The 24,484-nt window shown below is 35.7% G+C and overlaps 1 protein-coding gene, 1 non-coding gene and 1 pseudogene across 3 annotated transcripts; 2 read left to right on the forward strand and 1 right to left on the reverse strand.

The window, feature by feature from the left end:
* The first annotated feature begins 11,391 nt into the window (after positions 1-11,391).
* On the forward strand, positions 11,392-14,277 carry LOC110776530 (uncharacterized; annotated as a pseudogene).
* A 2,186-nt stretch (positions 14,278-16,463) lies between these two features.
* On the forward strand, positions 16,464-20,205 carry LOC130469119 (uncharacterized). 2 transcript variants are annotated; one of them, XR_008929492.1, is made up of 4 exons: positions 16,464-17,430; positions 18,066-19,615; positions 19,726-19,788; positions 20,012-20,205. XR_008929492.1 is itself a non-coding variant. In XM_056838089.1 (3 exons), the coding sequence occupies exons 1-3, from the start codon at positions 19,441-19,443 to the stop codon at positions 20,023-20,025; spliced, it is 252 nt and encodes an 83-aa protein (XP_056694067.1). In that variant the 5' UTR covers positions 16,464-19,440; the 3' UTR covers positions 20,026-20,205. The 2 variants fall into 2 exon arrangements, 1 of the variants encoding a protein (XP_056694067.1); XM_056838089.1 differs by having other exon boundaries at positions 16,464-19,615.
* Positions 20,206-24,080: 3,875 nt separating this feature from the next.
* Positions 24,081-24,186, reverse strand: LOC130471018 (small nucleolar RNA R71). Its single transcript, XR_008931716.1, has one exon. It is a non-coding gene; the product is annotated as a small nucleolar RNA R71 (small nucleolar RNA).
* Between the last annotated feature and the right edge of the window lie 298 nt (positions 24,187-24,484).

A 24,484-nucleotide genomic window follows, 5' to 3' on the forward strand; every position in this document is an offset into this window, starting at 1 on the left:
TTTTTTTTTATAATTTTGATTCTAATCCAACCCTATTATCGATATTATTAAAAAGGTTTAAACTATAATCTTATTAGAATTCAAAAAAGATACCGATGTTTGGTGGATTTTTCTCGTTAAAGTATTGTTGCACTAAATCGAAGTCTTTGAGTTTGAAATTGAATCGCTATATATCTTCAACATATATCATCAAGTACCTCCAAGATCTCAGCTTTCTCACCAAATTTCAATCTATAATTATCCGAAACATATATATATAACTTGTATCTAATGACATTATCTCTAAATAGGCAATAGAATACACTTTTCCTTCTTTCATGATGTCCATTTTTTATCAATGATATTGTCAAACAAAGTCACTTGCACCTCATCACTCTACAAAAGTTGAAAGTTAAATATTTAGTTATAAAACTAAAAAAGACCTAAATTATGAATATATATTAGAATTTCAGTCATACATAACCCATGAACACCAAATTCCATCTACGTTGGATTTTTTCACCCTTATCTTTGGAATACTCATTGACCAACGACAACAAATTAACGAACTTGCAAGTTGACTTTTTGTATTGCGTGTGTAACATAGTAACATAGTATACACTTTATATTCAGCTCCTACACATGAGCATAAACAAAACAATAATAATACAAAAAATAATATTGTCTTCTGATAATTATCATACATGTACTATGATAAAAATTTGATCACAAATTTGAAAGTGAATTTTTAAATTGTTTCCTTATTATTTCTGCCTAGTATCTTAATTATTCTTATTTCCAAGTTAGTCTCCCAACTAATTGTGTGTGAAGACTTTTGTTGATTTTTTATTTTTTTGCTTTTTTTAATTACCTAATTTCCTTAAGTAACTTTGCATGAGAGGTGAGGATTGGAGTTTTTGAGCCCTCACATTCCTCACCACTTTGCTTTAATAATATAGATAACCACTGAAACAAGGAGTATTTAATGATGTGCTTTTTATTTGGCACTGTAAATATGTATTTTTAAATTGTTGGGTGGCAGCCTCCCCCTCCCGCCCCCTATCTCCGCCTATGTGTGCAACTCCTCTCTATCTTAAATTCTTAATAGTTTCCACGTGTCCCTACTCCTTCTCGACAAATTTCTACCACCATCAAACGAGTCGAATTCACTAACTTCTCCTCCATTCTATCTCCTTTGCTTCTTCGACTTCGTCTTTCTCTCATCCTCATTCAACTTTTTAAAATGAACATTGAACTTTTGAATAAAATATCAAACATGCCATGAACATTGATCTTATAAAACTGAACAATTAATTTTATAAATTGAACATAAACACCAATGATAGGTGATTCTTTGACTTTTTTTTATCACGATCGATTTTAACATATACTACCTCCGTTTCAAAAAGATCTTTACAGTTACTATATGCACGGATTCCAATGCAATATTTAACTAATAATATATCCCATTTTGTATGTGAAAAAATTATAAAAATTTGATATTCTGAAAATACATCCCGAGACTAATCTAACAAGATCTTACATGTAACGTTTTGATGTATATAATGGTGAAAATTTACGGTCAAAGTTTTTATACTTTGGACACATTTTCCAAAGCGTAAAGAACTTTCTGAAACGGAGGTAGTAAGTTTTAAATATCATAACTACAATTTTAAATTTACAAAACAAGAATCGAACATATATATCCTTACTTATTATCATGAACTTTTTACTAATAGCATCATCTTATTGACTTTTTCCATCGGCGCACAAAATCTAATCAACTTCTATGTGGTATCCTTATACTAATAACTCTCGGTTAACATTTACTTAATGTTAGGTTCACATCGTTATAGTGTCATTAGTACGTATAAGGTTACCACATAGAAGTCAATTAGATTTTTGTGTACCAATGGCAAAACTATGTCTATAACACGTTTTTTTTTATAGCAGCTTAAAGAATACAAACTAAACATCATTAGAAAAAGCAATAAGTGATCGTGCTACTCCCGTGGCAAGAACGTGAGCCGGATGAATCCTATCCCTATCGACCTTGTTGACAGAGCAGTAGTCCAAATCCTTAGCCCGTGCCACTATTTCAGCCAATGTCCACTTAACCTGCAGATCAACACACCCACCTCCTCGGAGCATGTCCACTAGACAATAAGAATCGGTCAAAATTAAAATATACTTAATGTCGCACCGAATAGCTCATCTAATTCCAGCAAGGCACGCCTGAGCTTCATCCTGAATTGCAGATAACACGTTGATACCAGTGAGAAATTCCCTTTAAAATGAGCATTTTATCATTTTATCATTTTATGAACATTACGACTCTTTAAAATGAGCATTTTTATCAATTTTCAAATAATGAAAATCGGTTGACTATTCAGTATCATATAAAAATGAACATTAGTTTTTAAATTTCGAAAAAAACTATATTTAAAAGTGAACATAATCATAACAACAACATATTCTTATTTGTTCAATTTCTTTTGTAATTTGCTGTAAAGTTTTGAGATCCACAACAATATTCTTACATTTCATTTTTTTTTTTTTTTTTGGCAGTAAATTCAAACATGCATTATTAAAACAAAGATACAACAACCCCCATTACAATCAGCCTATAACTAATTCATGGGAGATGCAACTAACTCTATCAGAATCCTCGACCTTACTAGAATAATACATACAATAACACCTTGGGATCTTACATTGGGGCTTACTATCCTTAATACTATTGACACTAGTAGACTCAACATTAACATAACAGTAACTAGGAGTAGCCATATTCTTCTTCCATGGGCGGTAGTGGCAATCCAGAGATGTTGTGCTTGGCGTTTTCCTTTTCATTCCAACATGAATCCTGCAACCAAATGAAGGGTTAGAGCATTTAAAGTTTTTCTTCCTGATAGTCTTATCTCTTCTCCCTTGTGTACGACCTTCGACCTTCACATTTGCTTTCCGGAACTTAAGATCTGGCTTGATGTAGTAGTTTTCAGGATATGAAGCTGTTGGACCTGAGATACATGATGTATAATCACCCTTCAAAAAATTATCTTCCACAACTTCACACAAGGCTTGCTCAAATTTCAAAGTGGTACTTTCATTGATGGACTCTAGAGGAAAGAGCTCCTCCTTCTGTTCAACACTTGAAGTTGATTCAGTGCCTTCAATCTTCTTATCTTTGTTTTCCTGATTCCTTGGAGAGAATAAGGGGGACAATTCAGGTTTATCCTCAGTCTGTTTGGACTTTTGCACACCAGCTACTCAAACTTTTAAAATTGACCCGGCCTTAGCATTGTAATAGGTGATGGACCTCCCTTGAACAAGCTGATCATACACTTTTTTCGGTATCATCATGATAGAACCCTGCCTTTTTCGGTTTTGAAACCGATTCTTGGGCTCTGCAACATAAAAATTTGTTTCGAAGGACATATTCTTAGGAGTTATTTTAGCAATACCCGAAGCCTCACCAGAGTGTTCTTCAACTTCAGACACTGGAAATCCATCCTTACCCCAATCATTTTTGGAATTACTACAAACACTAGCTATCTCACTAGTCATGTTCTCATCCTCTACCTCAAGCATACAACTCAAATTATCTTCGCTCATGACATTCTTTGATGTGGAAGCCATATCTACAGATGACATAATCTTCTTGCCTTTCTTATCTTCCATAATATAAGAGGGCATCATTTCCTTATCATTCGACCTATCTAAATCCTGCATATTAGTGTTAACAACCTGGAGATGTTTAGATTTTTTTAGTGGTGCCACCATTTCACTATCCTCCCTTCGTTTAATCCCTCCTCTAACATCCAAAGTAAAAACTTGATCTTTAGTTTCCTTGAAAGCATTTACTGCTTTAACTTCAGTTCTTACGGAGTGAGGGCTTTCAAGATTTCCTATCTCCCTTACAATGTCTTTATTGTTTGATCTTTATATGCTTCCTCGTGCCTTCCCAATGTTGCTAGAGCCAATCCCCTCCTAAACAGAGCCTTAACATTTCTGCCATCAATCTCCAAAACTAAGGAGCAGGAGACAATAGCTAAACTAAACTCATTTAATTTGAGCGCACAGGCCGCAACATTTAAATGTAATGAGATTATAAGTTCCTTCAACTCTATACTTATGCCACGCAAATGAAAGTCCTCACTAACACCACATATAATGACACAAAAATATTTGATTGCCTTTTGATAATTCAGCAAAGCATCACTAAAATCATTCTTTTTGAACAGAGAGTTTCCTTCTTCCTTGAGATAAAAGACATATTCCATAGCCATTTCTGGATCATTAAAATTCTCAAACAAGCCCACAATAATACTATCATCTTCTTCCAAGCACTCCAAATGATACAACAAAATAGGAGCCAAACTTGATTCTACCCCCAATCCCATCGCGATAGAAAACCTAAGTCTGAAAATTAAAATCTTGGAAAAGCCAATTGAACTTCACAGACAATTAAGAAGACAAAAAGCAAGACACTACAACACTACTAGAGACACCTCAAAGAGAGAGAGGGATAAAAAAACTACACTACACTTACAGATATAACGTAAACGGTGGAGATTAAAACCTTGCAATTGGCCGCGCGAAACAAAGCTTTCAGCCTATGACTGTTAGAGAATTACACTCGCCGGCGACCACGAAAGCTAGATCGGCCGCCGGCGAGCTTTATGACCGTGGAATTGACAGAGCGGTGTTGCGGTGGAGGTGGAGGTTGGGGTTTGGGAACTTTCTAATTTTCAAGTGTTTGATGGTTAATAACTCCTTACATTTCATTATTACCCACATATTCTTCCTTAGTTTTAATTTACGACAACGATTGATCAAAAAAAATTTACGACAACGATTGATTTTATTGCTCTGTATCAAAACTTAAATTACAAAACTAGTGTTGTTTTGCGAAAAAATTATATTTCCTCCGTTCCATACACATTGCACCATGGTTGACTTTACGCTTCCCAACACGTACTTTGACTCTTAATATCTCGAGTTATGTATAAGTAAAAATTATAAAATAAAAACTATATTTAGAAAATATATAACGATACGAATCTAACAAGATCCCACGCAACTATAATTTTACTTAGGTAGAATCACAAAAAATGACCAAATTTCTAGTGCGAATAGTGTAAAAATGAGATGGTGCGATATTTATGGAACGGAGGAAGTATAAGATTTTTTTTGTACAATAATGTTAATAAAATAATTCTAGTTAATAATGTTAATAAAATAAAAGAAAATATTGTGATTATACTTACTTATGATTTGTTCTCTGTTTATTTGCAGATTTTGAGCTTTTTTTTTTTTTTTTTTTTTGACATAGGCTAAATTTGCATAAAAATATAAGTTTACAAACTACAAACTAAAGTACTAGGTCTTTATAGACCATTACACACATTACAAAACAAACTACTACGATTATAATCCTTATAGGCATGTAAGTAGTTGGCTCTTCCCTTGTCGGCCCTTGATTGTTGTAACTACCTTGTTTACACCACCGTTGAGGCGTTATCGTGCCAAGGCCCCTTGTGGTTGAGATTCCCTTAGAAGATGGTGGTAACATTGGGTTGCTTACCACTAAGATGCTCCCTAACAAATCTGCAGAAATTGGGAGACAAGAAAAGCAGAGGAAGCGAGACAAAGCTACACTCTTGGTTAAAAGACCTTGTGAATTGCACACAAGCGCCTAGAGTCACAAAACATGACTCGAGTAGCATGCTATGAGGCCCCATAAAATGGGGAGCAACGTTCAAATTTTGGATTTTGAAAGCGTTAAGAATAAATCCTAACGCTAACCTAAAAAGAAGACTAACAACTGTTAACCTCCAGAACCAATTAAGACCCAAGACTCTAGCACAAAGACCCTTCCTAACTTCTACTTTCCTCATCCAACCACTAACTTCAATACCTCCAACTCCACAGCTACATGAGACGAAGCCCTCCAAACTACACATCACAACACAACCTCCAACAGTTAAACTACCAACCTCAGAGGAGGAGATGACTCCATCGAGCTTTACCTTAGCAAACATGTAACCAACACCCAAATATTCATCACCTTTAAACCACCTTCGAACAACAACTAGGAACCACATTTGACAACCACAACCAACAATCACAAAAGGACACTTACCAACAAACTTGAAAAGAAACCAGAAACTTTCTACCCACATTAGCCTATAAAAACACGCCATAATCGCAAAATCAAGCCAAATCTCAAAACCAACATCATTAGAAAACCTACGGGATTCCATAACCAAAATCACAACACACAAATGACCAATTAAAAAACCCAAAATTGAGACCCTCAAATAGAACTTTACCTTTACCTTTACCGTCAAGATCGGGGTGGTACGACACTACGAGACGGCGGCGGCGTTCTAAAGAGTTTTGGGATTAAATAGGTCAAACACTAACCCGATAACAACTCAAAGTAGACGATTCCTAACCCAAACGAAACCCTAACCCCTAAACTTTTACCTTTACCACTCGATTTTGGTGGCGGCGTTTGGGGAAGTGGTGAGATAGGCGCCTAAAGTTGAAATCTGGACAAAGAAACTCCCGAAACGATGATGGTGAAATTGAGTTTGCCCGATGAACCACCAATTACCCTTACAACACCGACGAGAGAAAATCGAACTAAGAGGAGTTGAAATTTACGAAAACGGGAACTTGTTCGCCTCTTTTTCTTCGTCGCCGGTGAAACAAACTTACTAACTATAACTATGACGGTGCACGCAAGCTCGCCGGCGGCCGATAAGCTTTCGACCACCAGCGAGCAGGCGGCCGCCGCTAGGGTTTGAAGGGTTTGAAGGGTTTTTTCTTAGAGAAGAGGAAAGGTAGAGAGAGAAAGTTTTTAATTTTGTAAAAAAAAAGTCTGATTTTGAGCTATTAAGTTGTCATTCTTCACACAAATTCATTTCTTAGGGTTACACAAGTTGCAAATCCCTTAATTTTTGTAGAACTATGTATAATTTTACTAAAATCGGTTAAATAATAGTGAAATCGGAAGTTTGATGACATAAATATGTAGTTTGATGAGAGAAAATGGTGGGTTTTCGAGAGAGAAAGTGGAGGTTTGATGAAAGAGAAAATGACTTCAATCGTAAAAATGATGTAAGAAATTGCGAGTTAAGCTAAATGTTGGGGTTTAATCTTTTATATTTTTTTACCTTTAAGGACCTACCTTTTTTTTTCATATTTTAGGACTTCATTTCCATTTTCCAGCCAACTATGTTAACCCACTATTAACCATACGAGCATTATTTTATATTAAAAAAGTAAATAAATGTAAAATAAAGGTGTAAAAGAATGTTCTCTTTGTTCCATTTTGATAAACAACCACACATCAGCCGATACATTGATACTACATACTCCAATTAATACTATTGTAAGATCAACACATTTTTTTACGCCCGGAGTATGCTAATAATATGTCAATGATAATTTGAAGGCGTCGTTAATGTGATACTTAAACTAATAGTATACCACCATTGCATTATTAATTTGCTGATATTTTTCGTATTTGATCTTTAGAAACATTTTTGTGATTGGAATCATGATTTTCTGGGTATTTGTGAGCCCCGTCTCGGGATGCTTAGACAACAATGGACCAATGGTGACTCTCTTAACCCATATAATTGCTCCTTTACACTTATTTTTTTCCATGGTTGGTGGTGTAACAACCCAAAATTTCACATTTTTGTTTCCACCAAAATTACCTTATACTAGAACTGAATGAACAATTTGAGAAGCTATCTACATGAATTGATGGAGATGTTTTGGGTTTTGAGAAGCAATCTACACAAAGTAGAACCCGAGGAACCAATTGAGAAGCAATCTACACGACACTTTTTAATTAGCTAATAATTCTGATTGTTGTTTAACTAAATAACAATCAAATTGAAAATTAAAGAAAATCGCACACTTCTTTAGCTGATAATTCTAAAAATAAGTAGAATAACAATCAAATACAGGGTAGTTTAGAAAATTAAAGAAATAATTTAGTCAAAAATCAAAACTTCCATTTTTTAATTGGTTGTTACTTGTTGGGTATCCCATCAAAAAAATAAAAAAAAAATTCGTTGTTGGATGCAGTTCGAAAATTGCGCCAATGTTTACACAAAAGTCATATGGATTATTAACTCAAGGGCCTAAATTTTTAATCAACTGGACTAAATTTCTATGCTTTGGTTTAATTTTGCCGGAAAATAAATACTAGGTCCTAAAAGGTAAAAAAAAAATATAGGTCCTCAATAGTGAAAAATGTGAAAGGTGAATTCCCAAGTATTAGCTTAACATCAAATTTCATGCATTATATTTAACAATTTTTTTCTCTCCTTCTGATATTCCAGTAGGAACACGCACAAGAGGGGGGGAGTTGGAATTGTAAATGGAACTTTGGTAAAGTTTCTTGGGGAATTTAAAGCAACAAAAGAACTGTGATCAAAGAGACACAAGGATATAAAATTGAGGAAACTTCTCAACACTAATCAAGAAGGAAAAACTTCAAACTCTTTTATATTATTGCAATACCTCGATTACAAAACTCTCAACAACTCGAGTTTCTCTCAAACTTGAGTTCCACACAGCAATCTCATTTGATTATTGTGATGCTCTTCCTCTCTTTATCTCAGACTTAACTCTAAGTCTCACTATGATTACTCAACCCTTTATTCCCCAAATTACAACTCAATATCTAGTATTTAATAGAGCTTAGTAGTATTAGGAACTTAGGAACTTAGGAACACTTTCTTAGAAAACTGACACTTTTAAAATTTTTAAGATCTTAAGGGTCTGTTTGGTAAGTTATTTCAGTCACCTTAAATCATTAGGTGCTAATATGATAAGTCACCTTAAACAAATAGGAGTGTTTGACAAGTAGCCGAAATAAAATATAAGGTGGAAAAAGTGACTGATATTGAAACGTTAATCTAATTAAAATTTGAGTTTCAGCTCCTGAAATTATTGTTTTCTTTTAAAAAAAATGATAATAGAATCCTAAATAATAGATAAACCCTTAAAAAATAAAAACCCTTAATAAAACGTTATACTTTATATTTCTTTGGGTAAAAAAATCTCGGCAGACCTCTCTCTAGGACTCGACAGTCGTATTGGGTATGTGATGATTTTTTTTTTTTTTTTTGAGGGAAAACGTTAGGTAGGATTATTATTGCAAATCAAGCTCCACCAAAGTAGTGATACTTTGGGGGAAGGAGTTCATACATATTAATTCAGAACTATTACGAGTGTCCCATCTTGCCACTAGATGTGCCACCGTATTCCCTACCCTTCTAATATGAGAAATTGCAAAAAAGTGAAATTGCTTTGCTAGTTTTCCTATATCATCATATATCAGGAAAGATGGAGAGAAACCCCTAAGCCCCTTCTCAACTGTTCGTGTGACATTACTTGCATCACCTTCCATCCATATACGATCAAAACCATACCTTCGTGCCACCAAAAGGCCGTAACGAGCAGCTGCAGCTTCAGCAACATCTGCCTCCCACACAGCATGTACTCTCTTAGTAGCTGTCAAAATGAGTTGTCCACGATCATCCCTTATAGCTACTCCTAGCCCAACATACGGTGGAGCAATATGGGCGTCCACGTTAATTTTAACAACACTCACATGAGGGCACAGCCACGATGACGCCGAGAGCTGCACTTGTGTTGTTCGTGGCTGAAAAACCTTCATCGCATATCCACCATAATCTTCAACCAGCTTCACGAAACCTACAGCAACGGTAATACCATTTATGTTGTCTTCATTATGGGCTCGCTTGTTCCGACAGTACCAGTTCGACCATGCTATAGCCAGCAGTTTGCGCAGCCCTATCCTATCCATCTTGCCCTCCAACCAGACCAGAACAGCCACAAAAGGAACATCAGGAATATCTGCAACCAGGTTAGCAAACTCACTAGCATCCCACACATCATGGTTCAAAGGGCACTTAAACAAGGCGTGCACTATAGATTCTGGTGAGTTTTGGCATTGACCACAGGCTGCATCCACCGCAATGTGCCTATTGAATAGCACTTCTTTAACTGCCATGCTCCCCTTACATGCTTGCCACACAAAGTGGTTAAGTTTGGGGGGGCCATCAAGGCTCCAAGCAAGCTTCCACGCACTCCGGCAGTCATCACTCATGCTCTCCCCTACAATCTCCCTTCGACCTAGGCAACCCAACCAATACCCTGATCTAACCGTATACTCACCATCCTTAGATGGCCACCAGAACTGATTATCACAGGGGAGGTGAGTGGATAAAGGCAGGCTGAGTATTTTTGCACTATCTTCATCTGAGAACAGACTTTGCACCGCGTCCATCTTCCATTCACAACACTCCACATCGATCAAATCCACCACCCTCGGGTATGTGATGATTCCTTCTACTTCTTTATATTTTTCTTTATTCTTATTGTTTTTCTTTGAATTTGATTTTTGATTGTAAATTATATGATGAGTTGTTGTCAAATTTACTACTTTGATTCATAATTTTTTTTTATTATAAATGTGGATGTTGTTTTGGAGTTTTTTGGGTTCAATCGTAAATTATAATTGTTGCAATTATTTGATTACGAATTGGGACATTGACCCAACTAAAAGAACAAAAAAATATTGATTACAACCTGGGAAATTGTTGCAATTATTTGTTTACAAACTGGGACATATATTGACGCAATACAAAACTAAAAAAAACAGAATCATGTTAATCGTGTTTGTTTAGCATTAATTTTGTTGTTTTTGTGATAATTGTGTTTGTCATTGGTCTGCTAAAAGCAATGTGATTAATTTGGTGGAACGGTTTTGGTGAATAATGATGTTTGAAAGCAACGACCATGTGTATCCCTTCTTTTTTGCTGATGATGGTAATTATGCTTGGTTCTGTGTTAATTTTGTTTGTTTAGCGTTAATTTTCTTTATGATTGGTAAGAATTCAGTGAATAAAGGTGTTGGGTAGACGCAGGGTGAGTTCTTATGGTATATGGGTAGCTTTTTTGGGACTTTTATGAGATTTGGGGTGACTTGACTAGGTAATACGAAGTATTATGAGATCTAAATTCATATCCCTCACAATAATTATAAATAGTATATTACTCTATATATTGTATTTTGGATAAAGGGAAGTAAGTTTAAAGTTCTTATTGTATAAAAAATAACAACTTTGTGATCCTCTCGCTGCCTACGTACATAACTGTAGCCAAAATCAATAGTATATTTTTGTCTCATATGTAGTTGTCATATGGAATTGCCAATAACTAGTACAATTTTGTGTTACCTTTTTCATATTGGCTAGCAATCATCTTATTGTTTAATTCTGATGTTAGTATATTGTTGTGGTAGATGACATCACCTATGAATAAAAAAGAGGAAAACTACACATGGTTAGATGAGAAATGGTCATGTTCTGTGAAATTATGAAAAACTCCATTAATGAAAATGAGCGTGGCCAAGGGGTTAAGTGGGAATTAGTTCATAAGGAGTTCGAGAAAAAAATTGATGCAAAATGCTCAATAAAAACTTTGAAGAATAATTTTGACCATATGAGGAGAGAATGGCGGCTTTGGAAGTTCTTGAAATCAGGGGAAACTGGTCTTGGATGGGATCCCGTGACGGGAAAAATTCAAGCTCCAAAAGAATGGTGGGAAAGGAATATTAAGGTTAGTACAATAATCGTTAAAATATATTACTCCTAATTTATTAACGTGTTTTATACAAGTTAGAAAATTTAATATTAATTTAATTACTTGTGTAGGAAAAACCTGAAGCAAAAAAGTTTCGGAATAAATGATTACTTTCTGAGATAGAAGAATTGTGGAATAACTTGTTTCAAGATGGATATGCTACAGGTGCAGATGTTGTGTCAATAAGCATTGACCCATCAAGAGTGAATGTAGTCAATTTGGAGGATGAAGGTTAATGAAAATTACGAGAATGGAAATGATGTGTGTTACCCTGACTACTATCCTAGATTGGATAATTTGGAAAGTCAAGAGCAAGGTTTTTATACCACTTTACTAAGTGATGTTACTTCTCAAGTACCTAATTTTTCTCTTAGAGGTGATTGGGGTACTGTACCCGGTATAGGCCTTGATGGTGGTAATACTCAAGTTCCAAATCAAGGTCCATTCAACCTAGAGGAGAGTAAAGATACCAGAAATGGAAAACAACCTCAAAAGTGTGGTACAAAGAGTACAAAGCCAATCCAAATGAAGCGTAAGGGAAGACAATCACATGGATCAGCTATGCTATCTAGTCAAATTGGAACCATGGTAAACAATTGTAATCGAACATTAGAATTGATGGAGTCGGACACTAAACCTTCTACTAGTGTAAGCACACGGTTCTTCCAAACACACAAGTATTGCTGCAACAATGAATTTGGTTAGTTGCATGAGTAGTAGTGGATGTGGCCTTGTTAGGAAAAGTGAGATGTGATGTTATTTGATGCATTTAATAGAAGACGCGCCAAAAAGATAAATATTCTTAAACACAGATGACGATGTGTCTAGGATGGCATGGTTTAAGTACATGCATACTAAGCATACGAAGTGAATAATAGTGCCTTAAGTGGTAGCTCAATGTACTATTGTTAGGTTACTTTTATTTAGGCTTCTTTGTTTAACGTACGTAGAAAATACTCTAATTGGTTATGGTGTTAGTTTTTTTTGTGATTTTATATACTTCTTATTTTATTGAAATTGAACAAGTGTGTATGAACACGTTTCATTTTTGTTTGTTTGGTTGGTTTATTATTAACAACATATCGATCTTATAAATATTTTGTTTTTACTTAATGCTAAATAGGTACACATTATGGATGTTGAAAGGAGAAAGAAGAAAAGAAGCAAAGTATTTTGGATTCTGACAACATGTAGTTCAAGTGTCATTGCAACGTATTTTTATAAATATATTTATAAAGAGTCATGCATGGCTTCAATTCAAATAGGAGTATTGTGGATGAAAGAGGTTTTGAATGGACACTATATACGGTGCATTAATGCTTTTCGAATGGAGTCAACTGTGTTCATACAATTATGTGAAGAACTACAAGTTAAATATGGATTGAAACCGAGTAAGAAAATGTCTACTATTGAAAAGGTTGGAATCTTTGCCTACACTCTTTCATTCGGTATTTCTAATAGAGATGTAGCAGAACGATTTCAACGTTCTGGTGAGACAATTAGTAGAGAATTTTATGAATTATTAGAAGCAATTTGTGGTAGATCTAAGGCTTACATGGGTCTTGCACGTGATATTATAAAGCCAATGGATGCTAGTTTTGAAGGCATACCTCCTCAAATTCTACATAATGCAAGATACATGCCTTATTTTAAGGTATACATCCTCAAATTAATTATACTATTATTTTGGTAATGCATTTTTATTGTACTTCTCATATTTTTCTCTAACATTTATCTTTAATTTGAATTCAATATAATAATGACAGGATGATATTGGATGCATTGATGGCACACACATAGATGCATGTATTCCCGAAATAGAACAACTACGTTATAGAGGGAGGAAAGGAGTCCCGACGTTCAATGTCATGGCCGGCTACATGTGATTTTGATATGTGTTTCACTTTTGTTTCTACTGAGTGGGAAGGTTCTGCTCATGACACCCGTGTTTTTCTTCATGCACTTAACACAAGGGAAATGAACTTCCCAAAACCACCAGAAGGTATATTGTGTTTATTTAATGATTAATTGAGAATTTATAATTAATCTATTATTTTTTATTTTTAATCACGAAGTTTTTACTCTATAACAGGAAAGTATTACTTGGTCGATAAAGTATATCCTGATAGGAAAGGGTACTTGGTACCATACCCAAAGATCATGTATCATAAGGATCAATATAAAAATGTGCCACCAACTAATTCCAGAGAAGCCTTTAACCGTGCTCATTCATCCCTTCGAAGTTGTATTGAGAGATCATTAAGAGTTTTGAAGAAAAGATGGAGGCAAATGCCGCAATTTAGTACGAAGACACAAATCGATGTCATAATGGCTACTTTTGTCTTACACAACTACATTCAGAGGAACTCACCAAATGACCTAATGTTTAGCATGCTCGATCAAAATCCAGATTACATGCCATATGAAGAACTTCCCGATGTCAATGATTTTAAAAACACCGAAAATTCAAGAGTAGCATCCAAAGAAATGCAATTGATCTGTGATAACATTTCTAGTTTAATATGGAGCACAGAGTAATTTTTATTCTTTTAAAAGTTATCACGATATTGATTTTTGTATTATAAATATTTTTAGATTAAAGACATGACGTATTTATATTTAAGAGTATTTATTAATAATTTACGGGTCTCTACGCTAAAAAAAATACAAGTATATTGCATAGATAACAAAAAATATCGCCTTTAATAAAGAAACAAAGAATAAAAACTACTACTAACTTTTACGGAGTAAATACATCATATTAAAGAAGTTATTCTTCGTATAATATGAACTAACATTATAAAAAGCATAATCCGTATATTTATTTTATTATTCTTACAAAAATAATAATTATAGATGTCCAAATATATAGAATGTCAATTAAACTACTAAAAATTTCAGGTACTTACAAAACTAGTTCTACCAAACAGACAATATAAACAGCTATCTTATCAGTTTCAGGTACTACCTTATCAGTTTCAGCTGCCTTATCAGTTTCAGCTGCCTTATCAGTTTTAGCTGCCTTATCAGTCTCAGCTCAATTTCAGCTAGTGTTGCCAAACAGAGCCTTAAATGAATATTTATACGATTGTCAGTTGTATTTTATCAAACAAAAAACTCTTGCCTTTTATAGAAGAGTCCTAACTAGGTTAGTTTCCTAAATTTCTCAACTTCCACTAACTGCCATGTTGTAGCGAGGAAGTCTTTGTCACAAGTGACTTGTGTCCATATTGGACACAAGTGAGTACCAATACAGAATTTGGAGTACCAATACAGAATATGTTAGTACCAATACAAATTATGTGAATACCAATAATAACACATATGACTTATATTGGTGGTATTTCTAAGCAATTTTGCATTTTAGTACTGACATATTATGTGTTGGTACTCAAGATGATTGTATTTGGATCACTTGTGTCCACATGGACACAAGTCACTTGAGGTTTAGAAACCCTCATGTTGTAGCAGCCGCTTTCCCACGTTCACAGTGGTTGAGAAGCTTAAGGTTTTGCCAAGTCAAAACAGTTTATAAGAACGTTTACTTGTAGAAAAATATTAGGAGTAGTTTTAGTTAATAGGAAAATTTCTTTGCTTGGGAAACATGGTTTTATTAGAACATAATCCAAGGATTTATTTTACAGATTTTTTATGAAATATCCATGAGTTTTGGTGTAATTTACCAAATGGCTCTCGATTTTAAGAAGTTCACCAAATACCCCTCATAAATGACTTAATATCCAAAATACCCTTACTAATGACGCGTTGTTAGTCCTCCGTTAGCCTAATTTTAAAATTCACCAAATACCCTTATATTAATACTTATTTCACCAAATACTCTGTTCTGAAACTTAATTCACCAAATACCCATAACTTAAAATTATCCATTTTGATGCTCAACGACTAGTTTTGTGTTTGAAAATTAGTCGTTGCTTATTGTTTGCTTATAAGTACCCCTTTTCTAACTGTTTATTACGGGTTTCCTATTGTTTTATTAACTTCATATCATTTTGTCATGAGTTTTCTATCAAAATCATCATCCACATCCAATGCGTCCGCATATGTAAGAGTCCCAAACAAATTTTGAAATTGTGGGAGGAAATTTTCCATCCGAAGCTCCGATGTAATACTTAATCTGAAGCTCCGATGCAACACTTAAACAAAAAATACTCCTTAAAACACCTCAAAACGCCACAACTCTTCAAGAAAATAGCTACTGCTTTTGCACCTTATTCTTTATGTGACTAAGTAATATTTCCCATTCAATTGGAAGGTATTCCTTTGCCAACATCGGCAATATCTTCAACATGTGCAAACAGATTAAAAACAAAGCTCATACTAATTTTATTCTAACGCATATGTTTCATCTACCTCAGCTCCTATTGCTTACATGCCACCTATTTAACGTTAACTCCTTTTTTGTCTTCTGTTTCTACTGCCTCCAAACACCTTTCTTCCATCTTCTAACTTTCTCTCAACCTTATAGTCGAGGAAGAAAGTGTAACACCCCGTATTTTTAAGCCTGTTTTATTATTCGGTAATTACGATTATTAACGTAATTACGTCCTAATTTTTTTTTTCGATCTACTTTTATTATGTCTAACTTTTTATTGTGACATAATAAGAATTATTTGAGCCCATCAATTTATTTTCATACATGAGTTTTTTCTTTTAAGCCAACTTTTATTCTCCAAAATCTGATTATTCATTTTAATCTCCGAAGTTACGTTTTATGCCCTTGGTCAATCAAAGGACCAAAATTCAATTCTCTTTCTCCTTCTTTATACGTGTAATTATACACTTGAAGCCAATAAAAGTTTTGACTTCTCTTTCTTCATGAAATCTGTCCAAGTTCATGGCAATTCACTCTCATTTTCTTATGCGTGTCAAAACCCAGATAACTTGATTTACAATTGTCTAAATTCTTCATCTTCTTCTATGACTCACATGTTAAGAAATTCCTATAAATAGCCATTGAAACTCCAATGTTCTTCAAGCTAAAAACCAATTAATATTCTGATTGTATTTAATTACAAGCTTAATTTGTTTGCCCTCTCTATTTATTTCCTTGATTTTTCACCATTAATGGATACCCATTTTCTCTCTCCTCCATTCTACCACCGCGGAGCCACCCATTGGCCGCCGCCGAGCCACCACCTTCTGCCGTCAAATCCAGCCACCACCTCCAACTCGGTGCCACCTGCTTCCTGTTGCCGAGTCCACCTTGCCGGCAACATCTCTGGTTGATGTTGCACCGTGTTGTTGCTGCTATTATGCCTTCAATTGTCTCTTATTATGTAAGCTTCTTCCAATCTTCCCTGCTTCTTGGTTCCAAGTTTCCAAAAATCCAAATTACGGAGTATAATATGAGGTCTAAATATATGTTAAAAGCCCATTTTATTGTTTTCTAAAAGCCCAAAAGTTTCTTAATTCCTACTGTTACACGTTTCTTATTCATTTGATACCAAAGTTTTAAATTTTATTTTACAAAAGTTAAACTAAGATTTCTACCATTACTCATTTACTCCATAAGGAGCACCATTTATAAAAAGGGTTGACTACTCTTAAGAGTATGTGGTATTTTGGATACATGTGTTATATTTTGGATACATGTGTTTTATTAAGTTGCTAACGAGTGATAATTCTATTGTTATGATTCTATTACGGGGAATTGAGAATGGTTAAAAGTGATGGAACTTATGAAATATCGTTACCGGAGCCTAAGTAAGCAGTTAAGGAAAAACAATCGAGGTAATTTTTATGTCCAGCGCTTATGTATATGCTCGTATAATGTTTTAAGGTGTAATCTTTATGTCCATCATTTATGTTTATGCCCGTATGTGTATTATGTGAGACTATATGATTATTATGTGATTTATGTGCTAATGACATGATGTATGATTTAAATTTTATAAGTACGATTATGATAATATTTTATTATTTCATGATGTTAAAAACGTTGTTCGGGAATAATTATGATATTTATAAAGTTATTTTAAAGAAAGACGATATTGTTTTTGTCAGCATGGATAAGTGAACTAAACTAGTAAATGGGCAAGTTACAGGTGGAGGCAAGTTAAAGTCAAAGTCAAAGTTAAAGTTAAAGGGAAACTGTTCCCCCCTAAATGATGTAAGAAAAGTCCCGCCAAAGTCTGTACTTGCCAATGAGCTGTAAAGGAAATGATTCCTTGCCAACACAGTTTTCAAGACAACGAGATTAAGTTAGTTATTTCCGAACAATAAATGCTAATGATTGATATGTGCAAAATGATTTTCAAAATAAAACCGTTTTGACGGGCTGGAGTAGTATTACTGAGTTTTCCACTCATTTTTGGAATTTTTCTGTGTTTTTTTTTCCTGTTTTCTATTCATATGACGATGTACAGGTTTGATTAAGGAGCTCGAGTTGCTCAAGTCAAAGTTATTACTGGAGTCGGTACTTTATTATGGAGATTTTGAGACGAGAAATTATTTATTATGGAAATCCTATTATTGGGTTTTTTATTATGAGAATAAAGAATTATATTTATTTTGGGAATATTGTATTATTTGTGGAATGTTATTAAGGATTATTTTATTTGTGGGCCCATAACCCACAGGTACCAAGATTATTTTATGCCTAATTCCGTTACTAATGATCAGTTAAGTACGATTATTACCGATAATTAAGGTACCGAAAAGTCGGAGCGTTACAGAAAGGCTCTCCACTTTTCTTTTGAGCTAGGTTATATTGACATGGTGATATAGATTTTATGGACAAATGTCTATTTTGGTGTTCGTGGGAACAAGAAGAAGAAATGAAACTAATTAAGGTATGCTCTAGAAGTCATGTACCAGTGAAAAAACATGAATCCTGGGACAAAGATTTGCCTCCAAACTCAAGATTTTCGCATCATAAATCCAAGTTTGAAATTGAGAAAAAATGTATGCGTTACTGAACTTGATTTCTTAGTCTCAGACAATAAGAAAATTAAGGTGTTAGCTTTAAAATTGAATAACTTCAGCTTCACTCACATAAGATTTCATTGAAAAGGGTTTGTTTTTGGCCTTTTGCTCACCTAAGGTGCCTTGTCTTTCTGGATGAGGCCCGAACTTATTGGATACCTACACTAGTGGAAAAAACCCCTGTTGTAGCCCCCTTGTTGAGGGGGGCATATATAAGTGAGCCTCAATAACCCCTTAGTCAACGCGGGTCAAAAGTTTAAGCATGTGGTTGGGGCGGGCTTTTGTTATGTTCGCTTCTACAGAACCTGTTGAAGGGGGCTTTAAGTTGCCCGCCTCAATAGGTAGTATTCTAAAGGGGCGGGCTTCCCGTTGTTCGCTTCAATAGATATTCACAAAATTTTAAATCAACTGAAACACACCGCCAAAGAGATAACACACAATCCCCAAATCTGTATTCGAAGCAAGAACCTTCCACCGCTCCTCACCGCGCGCTCCTCACCGCTCCTCACCTCCTCTTCACCGCGCGGCTCCACCACCACCACCACCTTCCTCGCCTCCTCTTCCATAACAGTCGCCGCCGACCGTCGTCTTGCCTATCTCGGTTGACTCTGTTTAACACAGTGACGCAATATATCAAGGTTAGTTTATAATTGATTCTTGTTTTGCTTGGTCTTAAAATTCAGTTTCTCTTCAATTAGTTGAGCATAATGAGTTGATTATGCAGAGAATTTAGGCTAATGTTCTAATATTGGATGAATTTACAAATTAGGGTTTGATATTTATGGTTTGGATGTTTTGGATGTTTTCCCCCACCAGATGTGTGAGGATTTGATTTTTAAATTGGTTGGTCATGAGCTTGAAGATATATCTATACTCGATATTAAGCCTTGGGTAATGCATGCTGAAGTTGCTGAGAAGTTTTTGTCCTTTGAAAACCAAGTTTTTCTAGCTGGTGATGCCGCTCATCGTTTTCCTCCAGCCGGTGGATTTGGTATGAGCAAATCTACTAATTTACTAGTTTCTTGAGTTGAGATGTGAGGCACATTTATGTATCGCAACTGTGCCTTGTAGTAATGTACTACTTTTTCATGCTATGTGTAGGCATAATTACTGGGATTCAGGATGCTCAAAATCTTGCTTGGAAGCTGGCTGCAGTTGTCAACGGTATTGCTCCAACCACACTTCTCATCACATATGAAACATAACGGAGGCCGGTATTGGCATATTTTCTTTGGTCTGCTGTCTTATTTTTATTACTTCCTGAGTTTCTCGTACCTCAGTTTCCCATTGCTTAACCATTTTTCCGGTAATTGTCAGATTGCTATGTTTAACACTGTCTCTTATTCCTCAGTTTTTCATTTCTTAACCATTTTCCGGTAATTGTCAGATTGCCATATTTAACACTGCACTCAGTGTTCAGAACTTCAGAGCAGCCATGGAAGTCCCTGCTGCCCTTAGACTTGATCCTACAGTTGCAAATTCAGGTGCTCAAACTTCAATTGACTCGACATTCCCAACCAACTACTTTTAACTTCCTTATTCGTCATTTTTCTATTGTTGTTAGTCACATCTCATCAGTTGTTCAATCTTTTTTCTACCTGATGGTCTTGTGTTCAGCTTGTTTTTTTTCCTTTTGTCTTGCTATGTACCTTGCAGTTGCCCAGATGTCGTTGTCTCATGTTTTCTGTACTCAGCTCTAGTTTTGCATTGTTATGATTAACATAGAGTAATTATATCACAGTTTGTTGTGTGAACTCCGTTAAGGTTAGTTTCAACAACAGCTGCCCTCGTTCTATTTTTCCTAAGATGCTTGCTTGTTGAATTTTTTTTAACATTTTCAGACACAAGTCCTGATTTCCAGTTCCCACCTTTTTATATATGAGTTTTGCATTTGGCTTGGGAGCTATTTGAATCAAAAGCACAAAGCAACCAAAGTGTAGGATCTTTAAGACAGATGGTTTTATTTTGCAGCTATATATCCAAGTCCTGCAGCATCTAAAGCTGAGTTATATGAAGTCATGATTAGTATGGTTTATTTCAGGATCACAGCCATGCTCAATGTGGAATTACAGAGGTATTCTACTAATTGTTTAATTTCAGAAAATAGGTTGATGCATTTTTTTGCTTGTATGTACATATACTGCTTTCCAATTTCCATCACGTGTCTTGTATTCCTGGCTGTCATCTCATGGCTTTCTGAATTAATGTTCTTTTATAATGTTATGTCTGTAAACAAATGGAATGACGACAGTGTAGCAAACTGAAGGCCTTATTGAGTTGTTGACCGGCAGGCTGGATCATGTCCTTGATGCTTGTTACCATGGATTTAAGGTTAATGATGTCCAGTCAACACCTTTTATACCCTAAATTTCTGTCAGATCTATTTTATACCAAGCCCACAGATATTGTTCAGCCTGAAATCTGATGTATATCTCAGCTGATTTGTTTTAAATTGGGAAAATGTCGGTGGTATGCCACTACTTTGGAAGCAAATCATAGCTCCATGTAATCATATTCTCATAGGTTAAGGTCTTCACTGACATTTATAGATTTGAACTCATCAAGTCTAAAAAAATGATGAAAGATAAGTTAGGATTGGAGTCCAATCAGCCAATTTTCCTCTTTGACATGATGAATCTAGTGATTTTTCTTGTTTTCTTTGCTCACATTTAAGCTCGAACCGATCTCATGGAGTGATTGAGTACAAAGGGACATGTGCAGTAGCCTTGAAGGTTCTAGGAAATTCTGCCTTTTAATTTTCATATTAGCAACTCATTTGACTCTTATTACATGATTAATATGCATATTTTTAACTTTCTAAAACTCATTCCAATCTACGTATGCACATTTTAAGGCTCATTGAGTCGTTATAGGTCATATTTAGAGCTAAAATAACATTTCCGCTCCCAACTTTGAACTAAAGAACCTAAGGACTCATTTGATTCTTATTACATGATTAATATGCATAGTTTTAACTTTTTAAAACTCATTCCAATCTACGTATGCACATTTAAGGCTCATTGGGTCGTTATAGGTCATATTTAGAGCTAAAATGACATTTCCGCTCCCAACTTTGAACTAAAGAACCTAAGGACTCATTTGATTCTTATTACATGACTAATATACATATTTTAAACTTTCTAAAACTCATTCGAATCTATTTATGCACATTTAAGGATCATTAGGTCGTTATAGGTCATGTTTAAAGCTAAAATGACATTTCCACTCCCAACTTTGAACTAAAGAACCTAAGGACTCATTTGATTCTTATTACATGATGATATGTGCGTTTTATATAATATTTTCACCCCCGTCCCTTAGTACTTTTATGCGTCAAATGAGCTCCTAGGAGCCATTTTAGTACTAATCTGTGTATTTTAGTGTGCCGTGAGTTTCAGGAATACTTAGTGAGAAATTGGTCTTTTTAGGCCCGTTTCTTGATGATTTAGGCCACTACAGGATCCCGAGGGAGTTCGGGACGACTTTTGTCGACTTACGGGAGCCCTAGATGTTCATGATCGAGCCCCGGAAGTTAGACTAGGTGTTGTGGACGAAGGGCGGATCACTTAGCCCTCCGCCCGGTGGATTGCCCCTCGCCCATCGGGCGAGCAAGCAGAGGAACAGTTCGTCAGAGGGAGCCCGACGGGCGGAGTTTCGCCCGGTGCCCACCGGGCGCCCATCAGAAGCAGCAGCAGCAGAAATCGCACTCCGCCCGACGGGCGAGAGCCGCCCGACCGGGCGCGCGGAGAAGGTTTCCAGAAAGTCGCCCTACGCCCGTCGGGCAGCCCTGCGCCCGTCGGGCGGACTTCGAGCTTCTCGCCCGTCGGGCGGAGAGCCGCCCGACCGGGCGACGACAACCCAAGGCGCTGTGCGCGCGCGTCCTTCTTTATTTTTTTCCGGTTTTTCCTTATATTTTTAGGCTAAACTATAAATATAGCCTTTGTTAATTTAGTGGGGGACTTCAATATATCATACCCTAGTATTAAAACACTTAGTTTTATTTTCTCTAAGCTTAATTTTTCTCTCTAATTTGTTCTAAACACTTAGTTTATTTTCAATCAAAAATTGAAGCTTTCATTTGCCATTGATCTTCAATTAGGTATTATTCCTTATTTCAATTCTTTGTTTAAGCTTTAATTATGTTTTCAATCATGCCAATTGCTTTGCTTATTGTTAATATGCTTGAGTAGTCTAATTTCTAGGGTTTGGGGATCCATGAATAACATGAAGGGACATTGAAAAATTGTGATTGTTGGCATTGAAATTAATTCCTATTGATTGGTTATTATTACTATACAATTAGATTTGCGCAGGTTTAATTGTGGTAGTTTGGCAATATCAAGTTAAGATCCGAGAGATGCAATTTGATGTTTAGGCTTGTGTCAATAGGTGGAATTAGGATTAATACGTAGCGAGAGCCCGTTAATTCTAAGTCTATGATTAGTATCGATTCGAGAGAGCATGCTAGTCTAATTAATTACCTTGTTGATTATCGTGATTGTTTATTGTCCTGGATTGTTATCTGTTGGTGAACCTATGCCCTAGATTCCTTAATATATTGATTCCTAGTTGTTTAATTATCGCCGTAGTTTTAGAAAACCACCAAACCAACTCTTGTTTCCCAATAGTCTAATTTAGTTGATTAATAGTAGAAAAGAACACTGTTTCCCTGTGGATTCGATCCTGACTTCCCTTGCTACCTAGCTAGTGGACCTTAGGTTATTTTTGATTAGGGAATACGACTTTAGCCTGTCAAAATTTGGCGCCGTTGCCGGGGAGACGGTTTTATTTTCTGTTGTTGATTGCTTATCCTAGATTATTGTTTGTTACTACTCAAGGAACTCACGTTCCTTGAGACCGGATCTCACATTGTTTTGTAGTCTTTGTCTATGCCCAGGACCGTAGGTACTAGTAATCTTACTCGATTCGATCCTGAGCCCGAAAGAACCTTTCGTAGACGAAGAACTTTCATTGCACAGTGTGGGAATTACTCTGATTCTGATCATAATATTGGCGATCTTTTTCCTTCAGATACGGATTCAGTTTCAGAGATAGAGATGGGTGACGAAAATCTGATACCGCCACCTACCCCACGGCTTACAGACTATTCTAAGCCAAGTCTGTCCGTGCTACCAAAGGCGATCATGCCTTCTATTGCAGCTGAGACCTTCAAGATTGAGCCTGCATTGATTAACATGATCGAGAGACGCCAGTACGGTGGGGAACCAGGTGAAGATCCGAATCTTCACATTCAGTCCTTTATCCAATATTGCTCCACCATCAAGCAAAAGGGATGGACTCCGGAGCAGACTATGGAGATACTTTTCCCGTTCTCTTTGAGTGGGAAAGCTAAACTGTGGATTAATGGGTTGAATCGGGAGGCTTTGAAAATTAATAATTGGGAATCCTTGGCTCTTGCTTTTTATGTTAAATATTTTCCACCTGAGAAAACGACTCGTCTGAGGGGTCAGATATTAGGTATCTCACAACAAGCGGATGAGAGTTTGTTCGAGGTTTGGAGAGATTCAAGGATTTGCAAAGAGAATGTCCGCACCATGGTTTGGAAGATTGGTTCTTGATTCAGCAGTTTTATAATGGTCTGGGCAATGAGTCTAGATGTTTGTTGGATTCAGCTGCCAGTGGGAGGTTCATGCAACTTGAGGTGCCTAGAGCTATGGAGGTGATTGAGAAGATATCCATTCACAATGCCCAGTATGGAAATCCTAGAGGTCTATCTAACAGGGGTGGTAAGCATGATTTAAATTCTATTGAACAATTAACTGCCCAATTGACTGCTTTACATTATAAGTTCGATAATATGCAAGCGGCCAATGCTCAATCTGTCCAACCTGTTAGTGTA

This window comes from Spinacia oleracea, chromosome 3 (assembly GCF_020520425.1).
Source record: "Spinacia oleracea cultivar Varoflay chromosome 3, BTI_SOV_V1, whole genome shotgun sequence".
Lineage (NCBI taxonomy): Eukaryota > Viridiplantae > Streptophyta > Magnoliopsida > Caryophyllales > Amaranthaceae > Spinacia > Spinacia oleracea.